The sequence below is a fragment of the Colossoma macropomum genome, unplaced genomic scaffold, assembly GCF_904425465.1.
Source record: "Colossoma macropomum unplaced genomic scaffold, Colossoma_macropomum, whole genome shotgun sequence".
Taxonomy (NCBI): Eukaryota; Metazoa; Chordata; class Actinopteri; order Characiformes; family Serrasalmidae; genus Colossoma; species Colossoma macropomum.
Genome location: NW_023494808.1, coordinates 10,188,553 through 10,202,700, shown reverse-complemented (window position 1 = coordinate 10,202,700; position 14,148 = coordinate 10,188,553). Strand labels below are relative to the sequence as shown.

Sequence of the window (14,148 nt, the reverse complement as noted above, 5' to 3'; positions counted from 1 at the left end):
ACTCATACATATACACACACACACTCACTCACATATACACACACTCACACACACTCATACATATACACACACACATCACTCACACACTCATACATATAAACACACACACACACACACTCACTCACATACACACACACACACTCATACACACTCACATATACACACACACACACACTCACATATATACACACACACACACACACACACTCACTCACATACACACACATACACTCACACTCATACATATACACACACACACATCACTCACACACTCATACATATAAACACACACACACATATATACACACACACACACAGTCATACATATAAACACACACACACACACACAGTCATACATATACACACACACATCACACACACACTCATACATATACACACACACACACACATACACACACACAGTCATACATATATACACACACACACTCACATATATATATATACACACACACACACACACACTCACTCACATACACATATATATACACACACATACACAGACAGTAATAGCAACAACATTGATAAAGACAGCTACACAAAATAACTATCTATCTATCTATCTACTGTGTCTGTCTATCTATCTGTCTGTCTGTCTGTTTCTCTGTCTATCTATCTATCTATCAGTTTATCTACTGTGTCCATCTATCTATCTATCAATCTATCTATCCATCTATCTAATTATCTATCTATCTATCTTGCTCACTCTCTGTCTCTATCTTTCCCTCATCATTTTGGTTCATTTGTCTCTCTTTTTCTCTCGCTTACTCTGTCTCTTGTCTCTCTCACTTTATCTCTGTCTATCTCTCTCTATCTCTTTCTCCCTCTCTCTGTCTGTCCGTCTGTCTGTTTAGAGATAGCTGTACAGTCCTGACAGTGTGATTGTATCAAGTACAATGTCGCCACAGCATAATGATAACAATACCAACATCGACAAAGATAGCAACAATTATAAAGACTCAACTCCTGCTCACTCTCTCTGCCTGTCTCTCACCCTCTGTCTCTTACTGTCTCTCTCTCTCTTTCGGTTCAGTTCAGTTTAAAGTCTCTTTCCCCCTCGTGACTGTCTCGAGGACAGTTCTGCCAAAGTGTACGTAGTTTGAAATTTGAAGTACTCAGTAGATGTAATGACAATTATCGAGTTAAAAATAGAGGAATAATGATAATAGAAAACAATAACAACAACACAACCACAGAACAAAGAACACATTTATTTGTTTGTTTGTTTATGAATATATATTATTTATTCTCTGTTTATATATTTAATATTATTATTTATTCTCTTATGATTTATTATTTATTCTCTCTTTATTCTCTCTTTAATATTTATTCTCTCTAGCTGTCTCTCTCTCTCTCTCTCTCTCTCTCTCTCTCACTCTCACTCTCTCTATATTTCCCTCTCGTTCTTTCCCTGTATATCCCCCTCGCTCTCTCTCTCTTTCTATCCCCCTCTCTCTCTCTCACACAAACTCATTTTTCCTCTCAAAGACACCTTGAGCGGTCAGAGTGGTGATGGATGGAGGGGGACACTCAGCTGGACAGTTTTATGATCTCACAGATGACTCGCCCATTTCACAACTGTGACTACACACACACACACACACACACACACACACACACAAACACACACACACACAAACACACACTCTCTCTCTGCCAGGCTTGCATTTTTTACCAGTCAAACAAAAACTGGGTCAGTAAGCTGAAAACGACCACAAAGTGCTCTCTCCCACATGCCCAGTCGCACATTTGCTCAGACTTTATCCCCCCGTCTTCTTCTCCACAACGCCCTTAAAGTGAACCAAGGACGCCCAATAAGAATATTTATGAACATCAGGCGTTTAAAAAGCGGGGCGGTCGGCACTGGCCTGTCACAGAGTTAAAAAGAAAACGCTCGGCAAGGCTGTAAACACACTCACACACGCATATTTCTCCTGCACTTCCTTTCATCCGCGCTCGCGCACACACACGGGAAGGACACCGCAGCCCCTGGATACTGACGGAGCACCGCTGCCAGACTTTTTGAAGCTCGTGTACCTTAATGACCGTCTCGTCTAATGAGGATGCTCTTTGTGTTTATGTTTCAGAGGCCCTTCAGAGACCATATTATGCTGACTACTCTCCCGCTCGTCTCTACATCCACACTCTCTGCACCAACCACTACCTGGACCTCTTCATCACCGTTATCATCGGCATCAACGTCCTCACCATGTCCATGGAGCACTACAACCAGCCCAAGGTTGGCCGCAGTACACGCACACAACAGAGGTTGCGTAATGTCTGTGCAGTAACAATGTGCAGCAGAAGGTTAGCAGTGTTACATAAACACATGCACATAAAAACGCGGTTTCCTCTGAATGCATTCGGCTGTCCAATGATGATGTTGCGTGAGCGGCAGTTCAAAAAGATGCGGTGGCGCTTCACAGGTCTCAGAGGAAGCCTGTGTTAGCCTTCGCCCTCCTAGCTCTGGTGGTATCGTGTGATTGGGGGAGTCCCGACTAGTGGGTGGAATCGGAGACAACTAAATTGGTGAGAAAATTGGCGGAAAAATCCCCCCCCAAAAAAAAACAGTTTAATGTTTTTAGATTTTTTAAAATTTTCTCCCAAATTTAGTTGAATCCAATTCCACCCACTAGTTAGGACTCCCCCAATCACACGATACCACCAGCACAGGCTTCCTCCTAGACCTGTGAAGCTCCGCCGCATCTTTTCGAGCTGCTAATAACACGTCATTGAACTTGGAGGAAAGCACCAACCGCCAGTTCTGCTACATCAGCTAATAGACGCCTGCGCTGACTAGCATTGTGTTGAGTGATGGGAGAGAGGCGGGGCCATCCTACCCACCGAACTCCTGATGATAGGACCATTGCTTAGATGGTTGCACTCCTTGGGAACCCACGCTACCGCCACTTTTTATTGTCATGACATCATAATGTTTGGCGGTGAACTAGAATACGCATGTTTATAGCATGGTTATGTCATTGTTATGCAGCAGGGTTTAAGTACTGTATTAGCTGAGCAAAAGTATAGGAGCAGGTAGTGTTATATTAATATTTGTTTCCCTATCCCTTGCTTTCCCTAACTGCGGAAAAAGCCAGAGACCCACTGACATCACCAAACTGCTGCAGTCTTTTTTTGTGATGCTTTTCTGAGCTCCTTAATTCTCAGAGCTCACTAATTCTTTCAGTTGTTGTTTTGTTTTGGGGCATTCTCCATTCAGTCCCTTCTTCAGAAGGTGAAATGCATGCTCAATTGAGTTAAGGTCTGGTGTTTGACTTGGCCAGTCTAAAACCTTCCACTTTTTTGCCCCTGATGAAGTCCTCGGTTGTGTTTGGCAGGGTGTTTTGGATGCATTTCTCTTTAAATTGGCAGACAGAATGTTTTGAAAGCTTTTGAATTCATTCTGCTGCCACCATCATGACTTACATCATCAATAAAGATTTGTGAGCCCCTTCCATATGCAAGCCCAAGCCGTGACACTACCTCCACCATGCTTGAAAGATGGGCCCATATGTTTTGGATTAAGAGCAGATCCTTTCTTTTTCTACACTTTGGTCGTTTCATCACTTTGGTCAAAGTTAATCTTGGTCTCATCAGTCCTTAAAGCTCGTTTGTGCCTCTGTATATCTTTGTAAATACTAATCTGGCTGTCCAATTCTTATTGCTGTAGAGTGGTTTGCGTGAAGTAGTATAACTTCTATATTTCTGCTCTTAAAGTCTTCCTCAAATGGTGGATTGTGACACCTTCACCCCTGCCCTGTGGAGGTTGTTGGCGATGTCACTAACTGTCGTTTTTGGGTTTCTTTAACAGCTCTCACAAAGTTGCTGTCATCAACTGCTGTTGTTTTCCTGTGTTTTTGACCTGTGTTTTTGTCTGGACACCAGTAATGTCTTTCATTTTCAGGACATTCCAAATTGATGTATTGTCTATCCCCAATACTTGTGCAATGGCTCTGATTTACCTTCGTATTCTCACCTTCAGAACAGCTTGCTTTTGTCCCACAGACCACTCTCTAGTCTTCATGTTGGTTTATCCTTTTTTAACAACAACTGCTGTCTTCACAGGCGAAGCCCAGAGCTCAAACCAAAAGTGGACATTCAGGGCTATTAATTGTTTAAACAATCAAACAAGGACCCCTGGGCAACAACAAACATCTGTCAGAGACATGTTACAATATTTTCACTCACTTAAAAAACGGTTGGTGTGGTGTAGTGGGGTAACACCTCTGCATTCTACGCTGTGGACAGGGTTCAATCCCCTGCCTGGGCAAACCTACACTATATCAATAAGAGTCCTTGGGCAAGACTCCTAACACTACCTTTGTCATGTGTTAATGATTAACATCTAACTAATGAATTAACACGACTATAACATGTTCTGAGCCAATATATAAACTCTATGGCAAGCCGTTTAAGTTTTTAGTCCTTTTTTTCTTAATATCAGGAATTCAGTTTACACATGTGAAAGTTTAATTCTTACTAGTAAAAACTGAATTTTCACATGTAGAAATTTAATTCTTGATATTAAGAATTCAATTTTTTCTAGTACAAATGTAATTCTTGATATCTAAAATTGAATTTTTACTAGTGAAAATGTAATTTTTGATATCAGGAATTGAATTCTTACTAGTACAAAATTGACTTTTTGATATTAAAAATTACGTTTTTACTAGTAAAAATTCAATTTTAGATATCAAGCATTATGTAATTTATGATTGACACAACAGCAGCCTAGTATAAACTTTTCGGCAGCGTATCACTAAGCTGGAGCTGTGGGTGTTCGGAGTTAAAACCAGGGCGATAATTAGAGCTGTAAGTAAAATCATATGCCATTTGTTATTTTTAGCCTAGTTAACACAAAAAGACACGTTTTCGGTCTTTTCTGTGCTTTCTATATGGTTTCCTTGGTTTCCTCAAAAATTAATACCTGCATGGGGGGTGTAAATATTCAGTAACTACTAATCTTAACATTAAAACTAGTTTGTGGTGAAACCCATTTTGATTTAGTAATACATAAACCTGGACTTAGTAACCATGTTAAAACTAGGCTACTTCCTGTTGCAACTGACCCATGAAAATTGGTGGAGATGCAGGATCACACATGACGAAACAGAGGAACTAAGCTTTATGATGTTCATTAACCCTTATTACACACTTCTAGGAGAATAGCTGAACCAGATTGCATTGGAGTCCCTGTAGTTACTGAATGATAAGCCTGGGATTTTAAGTGGTTACAAAATGTATTTGGTTGGTGTAGTGTAGTGTTAACATCTCTGCCTTCCACACCATAGACTGGGGTTCAATCCCTGCCTGGGTAAGCGCCCTACACTATACCAATAAGAGTCCTTGGGCAAAACTCCTAACACTACCTTCGCCCACCTGTGTGAAGTGATCAAACTGTGAGTCGCTCTGGATAAGAGCGTCTGCCAAATGCTGTAAATGTAAATGTGAATATATTTGCTGGGACCTAGCCAACCAGATGTTGCAATGCCAACCTCAGAGACAATAAACAATGGTGCAGAGCATTCACATGGTCTGCAAAAGTTTGCAGAAAATATCAGAGAATGGAGAAAATAATGTCATTTTTTGCTTTCTGAAAAATCACAGTTGGTGTCTGAGTCATAGTGTAATCCTCCAGGTAAGCATCTGTTTTTGATGATGTACCTGTATCTGATTAGTGCCTTTACTCTGTCACTGATTTCACCATATCCTGATTACCTGTATTCTGTTACTACTCAACCCTGCTAATAGTACAAGACCGGCCTTCGTGAGACTCAACATAAAGGGAAATAAATGTCAAGATGCCAAGATCTTGATAAAAAAATGACAGCCGATATTTGAGTATGACAGAAAACATATCAGACTGTAACGTGTCTTCATCTGTTTGTAGCGTCTAGAAGAAGCCCTGAAATACTTCAACTACGGCTTCACGCTGGTCTTTGTGATTGAGGCCATCCTGAAACTGGTCGCCTTCGGCTTCAGGAGGTTTTTCAAAGAGAGGTGAGGCGCTTCCCGTGGATGAGAAATTATGTGGAAAAGCATGGAACTGTCTTCACATTCAGCATGAAAGTGCTTTATTGGTAGAACCGTTCCAGGCTCAGACAATCATATATAAAGGAAAAAACAACAATGCAACAATGCAGATATGAATCTAAGGTCGGACATCACCACAGAACATGTTCGTGCTGTAGTTTGTAAGCCTGTGTACTGTTGTCTTTCTCTCCCTTTCTATTTCTGTTTGTCTCTCAGGTGGAATCAGCTGGACTTGGCCATTGTTCTGCTGTCTGTTATGGGCATTACCCTTGAGGAGATTGACCTGAATGCCTCATTACCCATTAACCCAACCATCATTCGCATCATGAGAGTACTTCGCATTGCCAGAGGTACAGGGTGGCGAGAAAACACAATCGCACACACTGCTGAAACAAGACGTAGCTAAATAATTCAAGGACTGGAAATGGGGACGAGAAGAAAAGTGAATAAAAGAGTTGCGAAAACAATTTTCCCTTTTTTTTTCAGTGTTGAAGCTGCTGAAGATGGCCACAGGAATGAGAGCATTGTTGGACACGGTAGTCCAGGCTTTACCCCAGGTTGGTGCCTGTGTGAAGTCGGAATGCAGTTACTGGTTCTTTGTTGCTATAGTAGGCATATATACCCAGAATTACTTCTGTTTTTTTTTCAGGTTGGGAATCTGGGTCTCCTCTTCATGCTGCTCTTCTTCATTTATGCCGCTCTGGGAGTGGAGCTCTTTGGAAAACTCGGTCAGTTGCTCCGCCTTACCTGATGTCTCTCCCTGAGGTCATGCAGAATGCACTTAATGAAGTAATTACTGTCATTCTTATTTTTCCCAGAATGCTCAGAGGAGAATCCGTGCGAAGGTTTGAGCAGACACGCTACGTTTGAGAACTTCGGCATGGCGTTCCTCACCTTGTTCCGAGTCTCTACCGGAGACAACTGGAACGGAATCATGAAGGTAGTAGCTACTTTCTTTTTGCTACACTTTTCAAATATAATTATGCAATTACATGTCGTCACTGTCGGAACAAAACCTTGCATCTCCATTTTTGTCATTTTTTTTTAATTGAGTCAAAAATTCAGGATGTATTGGCAGAATTTCTCCATTATCTTCCATTAGAAGTTAACAGTGTTATCCTTCTCCTGTAAAGTTATATTTTTGGAGATACAAGATTTTGTTCCAACAGTTAAATAGTAAGATATGCAGTTAATTAGATTTGAATTCCGGTATCAACACATTCAAGTGTGAACTTCTTCAGTGCCATGCAGTGACAAAATATGTAAAGGATGTTGTTTCTTTCTGAGACTTCAAATCATAAAAACATTTCTACTTACAAAAACAAATGTGGTCTCAATTTAAAGAACTGAATCCAGGGCCAGACCAATATAACGGTTGGCTGGTAATATCGGCTGATACTGACAACTCTTGGTTTTATTGGTATCAGTGAAAATATTGTGAAAACAAAAATTACAACTTTTTCGGTTGCACAGTTGCCGACATTCAAACTTCAAACTTGCAATCCCCCAAGAATAAGTGTCTCCCCTTAATTAACTACAGTCATATGCAAAAGTTTAGGTGCCCTTGGTCACATGACATGTTTTGTTGATTTTCTAAGTGAAAATAAGTGAAAACGTCCTCCACAGAGGAAACACTTCTGCACATTTTAATGTACAATTACGGTTTATTTGCTGAATTCAACAAATTGGGGAAAAATAAAATGTTATTTGTGCATTTTACATAAAAAAAAAAAATTGTGAACTAAAATTTGCAGAAAATGACAAAACTTAGGCTTGGTTTCCTGTAGAGGATGTGTAAACGTATTTTTGACTTCAACAAAAAAAAATCAACAAAAGATATAATTTTAGCGACGGTGCTCAAACTTTTTCATATGACTGTATTTAATAGCAGTACAGACTAAACTAGTGGATCTAGTGGAAAATACCTTGAAAATGAAACAAAAACATAAATGGTATTTAAACTGAGCCTTTAGCATTGCAATATCATGCTATAAACACAAAACAATTTTGTTTGAAGAGAACTGATGAAAAACAAGAGAAAAAAGGTAAACATTCTGGGAAGCTCCACCCCCAGTGCTACAATATTAATGAGTTTAAGAAGAGTGACAGCTGAGAGTCAGTAAAACGCTGTTTAACTCAAACTATTTAAGTAAAATCTAAAATATAAATATAGTATTACATCAGTGACCTACAAGTGAGTAATAATATCAGATTCCATGCTTCTCTAATCACCAGCGATAAACAGGACTTCTGAGAGTTATCTGGCTAACAGCTTTAGGGAACTCTGATCCTCCACGCAGCGAGGAAAGCCTGTGGCATTTGTGTATCTGTTTAGTATTCCAGTTAGCTGTTAATGAGCGAGACAGTTTCCTGAAAAGCGGAGCTTTCCTCTGACACCGGTGAGATCCGCAGTATAATTAGGGACACGCTGCAGCTGTGAGATTAATGAATTCGTTATGCAACGTGGTCATGTGTGTTCTAGGACACTCTGCGGGAGTGTAAGAGCGGAGACCGCTGCTTGAGTTACCTGCCGCTGGTGTCCCCGCTGTACTTTGTGACGTTCGTCCTGGTGGCTCAGTTCGTGCTGGTGAACGTGGTGGTGGCTGTGCTCATGAAGCATCTAGAAGAAAGCAACAAAGAGGCGGAGGCAGAGGCAGAGATGGAGGCGGAACTGCTGGAGGAGCTGCAGGCAGGTCGGCGGCAGAGCACTGCCTCTGTGGGCGGAGTTTCTGGGCCAGAGAGTAAAGCTGTGGCCGTAGGTTCACAGTGTCCTGCACCTGAACAGGTAGTAATTTAATGATGCCACACGTTTCCATTCAGTCGAAAAAAAGTCATTTGACATACTTTTTCTATCAGGGTTCTCTCACTGCAATACCCAGCGTGGATTACATTACTCAGATATACCGCTATATCATACTGCCATTGGGAATCCCTGTGGTGTTAACCAATCCTCACTGCTAGCCTAGGCCAGGGGTCGACAACCCAAATGTTAAGAAGAGCCATTTTATCCGTGCAATAAAAATCAAACCACCTTGGGAGCCACAACAGTTTATGTCCGTTTTAACATCTTGCCTGTAAATATGTCTCAGTATGTGCTAATGCGCTAGTATAGGCTAAAAATATAATATAATCGAAAACGCAGACTTACTTTGCTCTGCTTTAAGCTTTAGCTCAGCTATAGTTGCTTTTCTCGCATCTCCGGCAGGAAACTTTTCCACAAAATGTCTCTCAACGTTCGAACTTTTACGAGGCTGAAGTCACTTCTCATTCGCCAGCTTCTTATTAGAATTTTCCCATTCCACCTTAAATGGTGCCTGAGGTGCCAGAATGTAAGTGCTGCACCGTTTAAGGTGGAACAGAAAAATTTGAACAAGAAGCTGGAGAACGAGAAGCGACTTCAGCTTCGTGACTTTTTATGAGTTGACATTTTCTCACTGCAGATTAAACATATCAGGAAACCAGCTAGACTGATTATAAATGCAAATAAGTCCATTCGTCTCCAAAGTATCGATGTTCGTCTTAAATCTTTCTCTGTGACATTTCTTTAGCTACTAACTAGGTGAGATTGTTGTCTGTGTTGCTATGGTGACCAGCGGTCTGGGCACCCACCTTCAGGATTAAAGGGTGAATTAGCAGTTCTACATTAACTCCAGCGTTTAAAACCATTTATTGTTAAATTGTGTTCAGCAGAGCTTTATTTTACTATTTAAAGGATTTTATTTTACCTAAAAAAAACTGTATTTCTGCTGTGGAGCCGCAACAGGGCAGTAAAAGAGCCGCATGTCGCCGACCCCTGGACTAGACACTCATCTATAGGCTGATAAATACAACCAAGCTAGCATTAGTGTAACTCCTAGCTCAGTTGCATCAAACCCAACAGCTGTGTCTTTATTCATTGGAAAGAAGAAGCAAGTTTATACCTTTTCAGCCAGAGTAAAGAAGCCAAACTGATGAAAGGTATTTACATATCCAGGGGCTACTTGCTAACTTTAGCTTTTAGCTTGTTACCCTTCTCATCTGACAAGACATTTCTCTTTTTTGAGTAATCCATTCTCTCCATTGGAAAGATGATTTGAAGGCTTTGCTACAGTTACACAGCTGCAATACGATATTTGGTCTCCTAGCATCAAATTTAGCTAGTGCCTTCCTTCTGCTTTATCCAGCCAGCGAAACAAAAGGATTTCAAAATGGCCTTCACTCAGAAATCCACCCAAAGCAGTTGTAATTTGTCCAAAGTTCCTCCTGCCTTCAAGGTACATCACCAGAAGTCAGTTTTCTTAGCCTTTCTTGCTCTGCAGCACCACCGTAGGATGCAGTCAGGCAAGTTTACACCAGTAATGGCCTTCAACGTGCTTAAATTTGCAGTTGCAATTCGTGTCTGCATATATTCAACCCCTGTTTGTTTTATGGATTTGTGGATGCAGAGAACCAGAAGCTTCATTTTAAATCAGGGAATAGACAACAATCACCAAAAGGTCCTACTGACCATCTTTACCATACTCAAGACTCATCTCCTTCTATTGTGTAATGTAGGCTGAGGAAACCTTTAATGTCTAATGCATAATCATTACATTTCCAGCGAGATGACCCTCACAATGGCAACCTGCTCTCGGTTGGGAAGACTTCCATATCAAGGATGCTGTCTTTGCCCAATGACAGCTACATGTTCTACCCCATTAAGCCTGGACACAGGGCCGCTGATCAACCCATCTCCAAACAGCAGTCCATTGACCGGAGTACTCTAGCAGGTGACATGATAATTAATCATGCAGTGATTGAATGAGGCCTAGCATTGTTCCCATGGTGTCCACCAAGGGTTTCAATTTCAGGACTGGTGATTTCCCTGCTCAGACATTCATCATTCGAGGCATCTGTTAATTGCTGGGGGTTTACAGAGTAAGACATTCTACCAGACATTTTTCATGTCAACACGTCACAATTTTTTTTCCTCCAACATTTCAACAACATGTTGCTCACAGTTTTTGATTTTTGAGTATATAATATTTTTGTGTGTGAACAAATTAATGTTAATGTGGCAACAGATACACATTACAATGTTAACATAGGTTTTTATTTAGTTTTATTTAGTGGGTTTTTATTCGAGGTAGAGCTCCAGTGGCTGCCTATACAGCCTGTAATTTAAAAAAAACTATAGAAAACCACTTGCAAAACAATGTTCACACTCTGCTAATGAGCTCCGAACAAACATATTTAACCTCTTAAATGGCCAGGTCCCATCGGCAGGCCCAAAGTTTGTACTATAACTACTATAACCTAATAGATCATCCAGTTTGCATTGGAGCCCCTGTAGTTATTGAATGAGAAGCCCTAGTATGTAATAAGCCTGGGATTTCAAGGTTTAGCTAGAAAAAATTCTAACATATTGTGGATTCAAATGACTCTCTTTTAATAGAATGACTCCTGTGTATTTGAACAGGGAAATCACATTGGCCCTTATACATCAAAGTTGCGTACAATCAGATCAGATCGTAAAACAACCGCATGTGAACTTTACCGACAGTTTTGTTACTCATCGTCTTTGCTGTATCTCACCAGACTCAGGAGTGTGTGTAAATTTGACCATAGTAGTTTAACGACTTTTAAAAATGCTTGATTTGCAGTTAACCAACCAAAACTATTATCAATATCATCTATAATACCAGTAATAAGAGTAAAAATAGAAAAGAACAATAATAATTTGTGCACATGACTATCCAGTATCCAAGCTTGTACTTATGTACTTACTTTCCATGCACATTGGTGTAAACAAATGCTGCAACTATTCCAACTCCATTTAAAGAGATATTACACTATGCTTTTGTTTTATACTACTGACTCCGCCCACAAAACAAACAATACAAAACACAGCTAGTGCAGAAGCATCTCATACGCTGCAATAATATAGCATTTAAATATGCTATTTTGGGAAAATAATCACAGTTCACAGTCACATGATTAAACTGTCTTAAAAAAATAAGACGTTATGTTTTTTTTAACATTTTCTTTTTTCCAGTTGGAGTTTTAACACTATAAAGTTTAGTCAGTAGGGGGAGCAGTGGACTCGCTGCTTAATCTCAAATTCCGCCTGCAACTATACCATTGTCTCTTGAGCCACTGAATGCTGTTGTTTTATTGGCTCCCTCCATCTGACTGAATTTGGGCATGTGTCTTGTACATGTAAATGGAGTGCAGGTAGGCAGCACTTGATTTCACGCACTGAGGCTGATCCATCATTTGCACTCAAATCTCTGTTTGTTTCTATGTTGTAAAATCGACAGTCTTTACAGTTTTTACACAACTTTGATGAATAAGGTCCAATACGCTGAACGCCGGCCCTCCAAGACCAGTAATGAGTTGTCTGTATGATACCTCCGTAGAAACGTTCATGTTAAGAAAAACACAGAGACACTTTTAAGTTTGAGTCATTATTATTCGTTTTTCTAGGCTCTTCTCTCTCGGTGAGCTCTCAGCCGTGTGAACGGGGATCCCTACTACAGGATCCAAGGGCAAAACCACAAACAGCCTCTATCTCTCACTTAGAGTCACTACCCCAGCATCGCACCAGTAGACACAACTCCCTCAGGATGCTTCAAAGACAGGTACGCTGAAGTTGTATGGCTTTATGGCCGATGTGATTTGGTAATTATGTGATCCTGATGGCAACCGTGTTCTGTACTACAGGAGGCAATAAAGAGCGATTCTGTTGATTCGGCCCACCCCGGCTCCAGAGACAACCTACTTTTGCACTGCTCCGACGACCTTCTGCATCTCAAAGTGCCCAGCATTCCCCTGACGGGAGGCTCCGCCCCCTGCACTCCTCAGGCCACGCCCCCTCTCCTCCCTCGCAGCCGGACAGCCAGCGTACAAACGAGCAGACAAGTGTACAGCCAGCGCAGCATTCCCAGCCGCAAGCCTGCGCACAGCCAACCAACACAAACGCTAACTATAGACATGCATGCGCTATCCAACACTGACGAGGCTGACGAAGAGGTGCGGCGAATCATATCCTCCGTGCACAGGAAAGACTCCCCCCAGCGGATCAAACGTAGCCACACCTTATCCCCTTATGTCGCAGCCCCTAGCCAATCACAGAACTCACAGCAGAGTGACAGGGGAGCGCACCAGCAGGGCTCTAGAGGCGGTAACCTGAGGAAATACTACAGCGTGGACGCGCACGGCCTCCTCACCCAGCCCAGCTGCCCTCGCCGGCACTCGACGCACGGCGAGGAGTTTCAGCAGCAGCCAGCGGCTGAGCAAAGTAGGCCGTCCTGTCAAATGCGCGGCAGATCGGCATCTCCGGCGCCCCGAAAGGAGAAAATGAGTCCGCCTTGCATTTCTATAGACCCGCCCACTGACTCGGAGATTCCCTCTCCTCCAACCTCCAATAAGGAGAGCAGCACAGTCCTGAGGAGGCGGGCGCCGTCGTTTGAGTCGGCCCTCACGCAGGAGTCTTTGGATCTTCCTGATAGTCCACCAGTCACAAAGCCCCTCCCACCACTAGAACCTCATTCGGAACCTCGTTCGTCAGGCCGCCTGCCCCTCCCCCAGTTTTCTTTCGACCAATCGGACGTGAGCTCCCTGAGCAGTCTGTCGGAGCTGCTATCGGACAGCGACCAGTCCTCACACTCCTTCCCTCTCGAGGCCCAGTCCGAGAGCGTGGGCCCTGTCGGGAGCGGTGTGGCTCGTAGCTCTTTCAGGAAGAGGGGGCTGGTCAGAATGCTCAGCTCTAGGGATTCAGCAAACCCAGATTCTGTTGCCTAGGCAACCAAAACCGTAAGGCTTTTGACGATGCACCCATCAGGTAGGAATTCCGAGGGGGAACAAAAAAAAAAAAACAGTGAGGTCACGAGTTATGCAATGAACAGAACTGAAATCCTTCCTAATCATATTGATTAGGAATACGGGAGTGTTGTTGATCTAAACAACTGAAGTTTTATGTATGTTTGAACCTCTTGAACCTTATAAACTCGCGCCATAATCTTGCCCCTCACGGTGCAGGTCTAAAATAGCAGGAGTGATGTACCTGTTATCATCAAACTATTGTGATACTAAATAGCAACCCTTAAATAATTCATATATTTTAGTTACCATTAGAAC

At 41.9% G+C, this 14,148-nt stretch overlaps 1 protein-coding gene across 1 annotated transcript in view; it reads left to right on the top strand.

Moving 5' to 3' along the window:
- The window catches only part of cacna1hb (calcium channel, voltage-dependent, T type, alpha 1H subunit b), a 110,029-nt gene extending 96,217 nt beyond the window's left edge, over nt 1-13,812 (top strand). Inside the window, exons 24-33 of the mRNA XM_036557269.1 lie at nt 2,106-2,257; nt 5,909-6,018; nt 6,268-6,401; nt 6,538-6,608; nt 6,701-6,779; nt 6,870-6,991; nt 8,534-8,836; nt 10,631-10,799; nt 12,496-12,650; nt 12,733-13,812. Coding sequence (XP_036413162.1) covers nt 2,106-2,257; nt 5,909-6,018; nt 6,268-6,401; nt 6,538-6,608; nt 6,701-6,779; nt 6,870-6,991; nt 8,534-8,836; nt 10,631-10,799; nt 12,496-12,650; nt 12,733-13,812 — 2,375 coding nt within the window. The remainder of the gene's footprint in view (nt 1-2,105; nt 2,258-5,908; nt 6,019-6,267; nt 6,402-6,537; nt 6,609-6,700; nt 6,780-6,869; nt 6,992-8,533; nt 8,837-10,630; nt 10,800-12,495; nt 12,651-12,732) is intronic.
- Nucleotides 13,813-14,148: the final 336 nt, after the last annotated feature.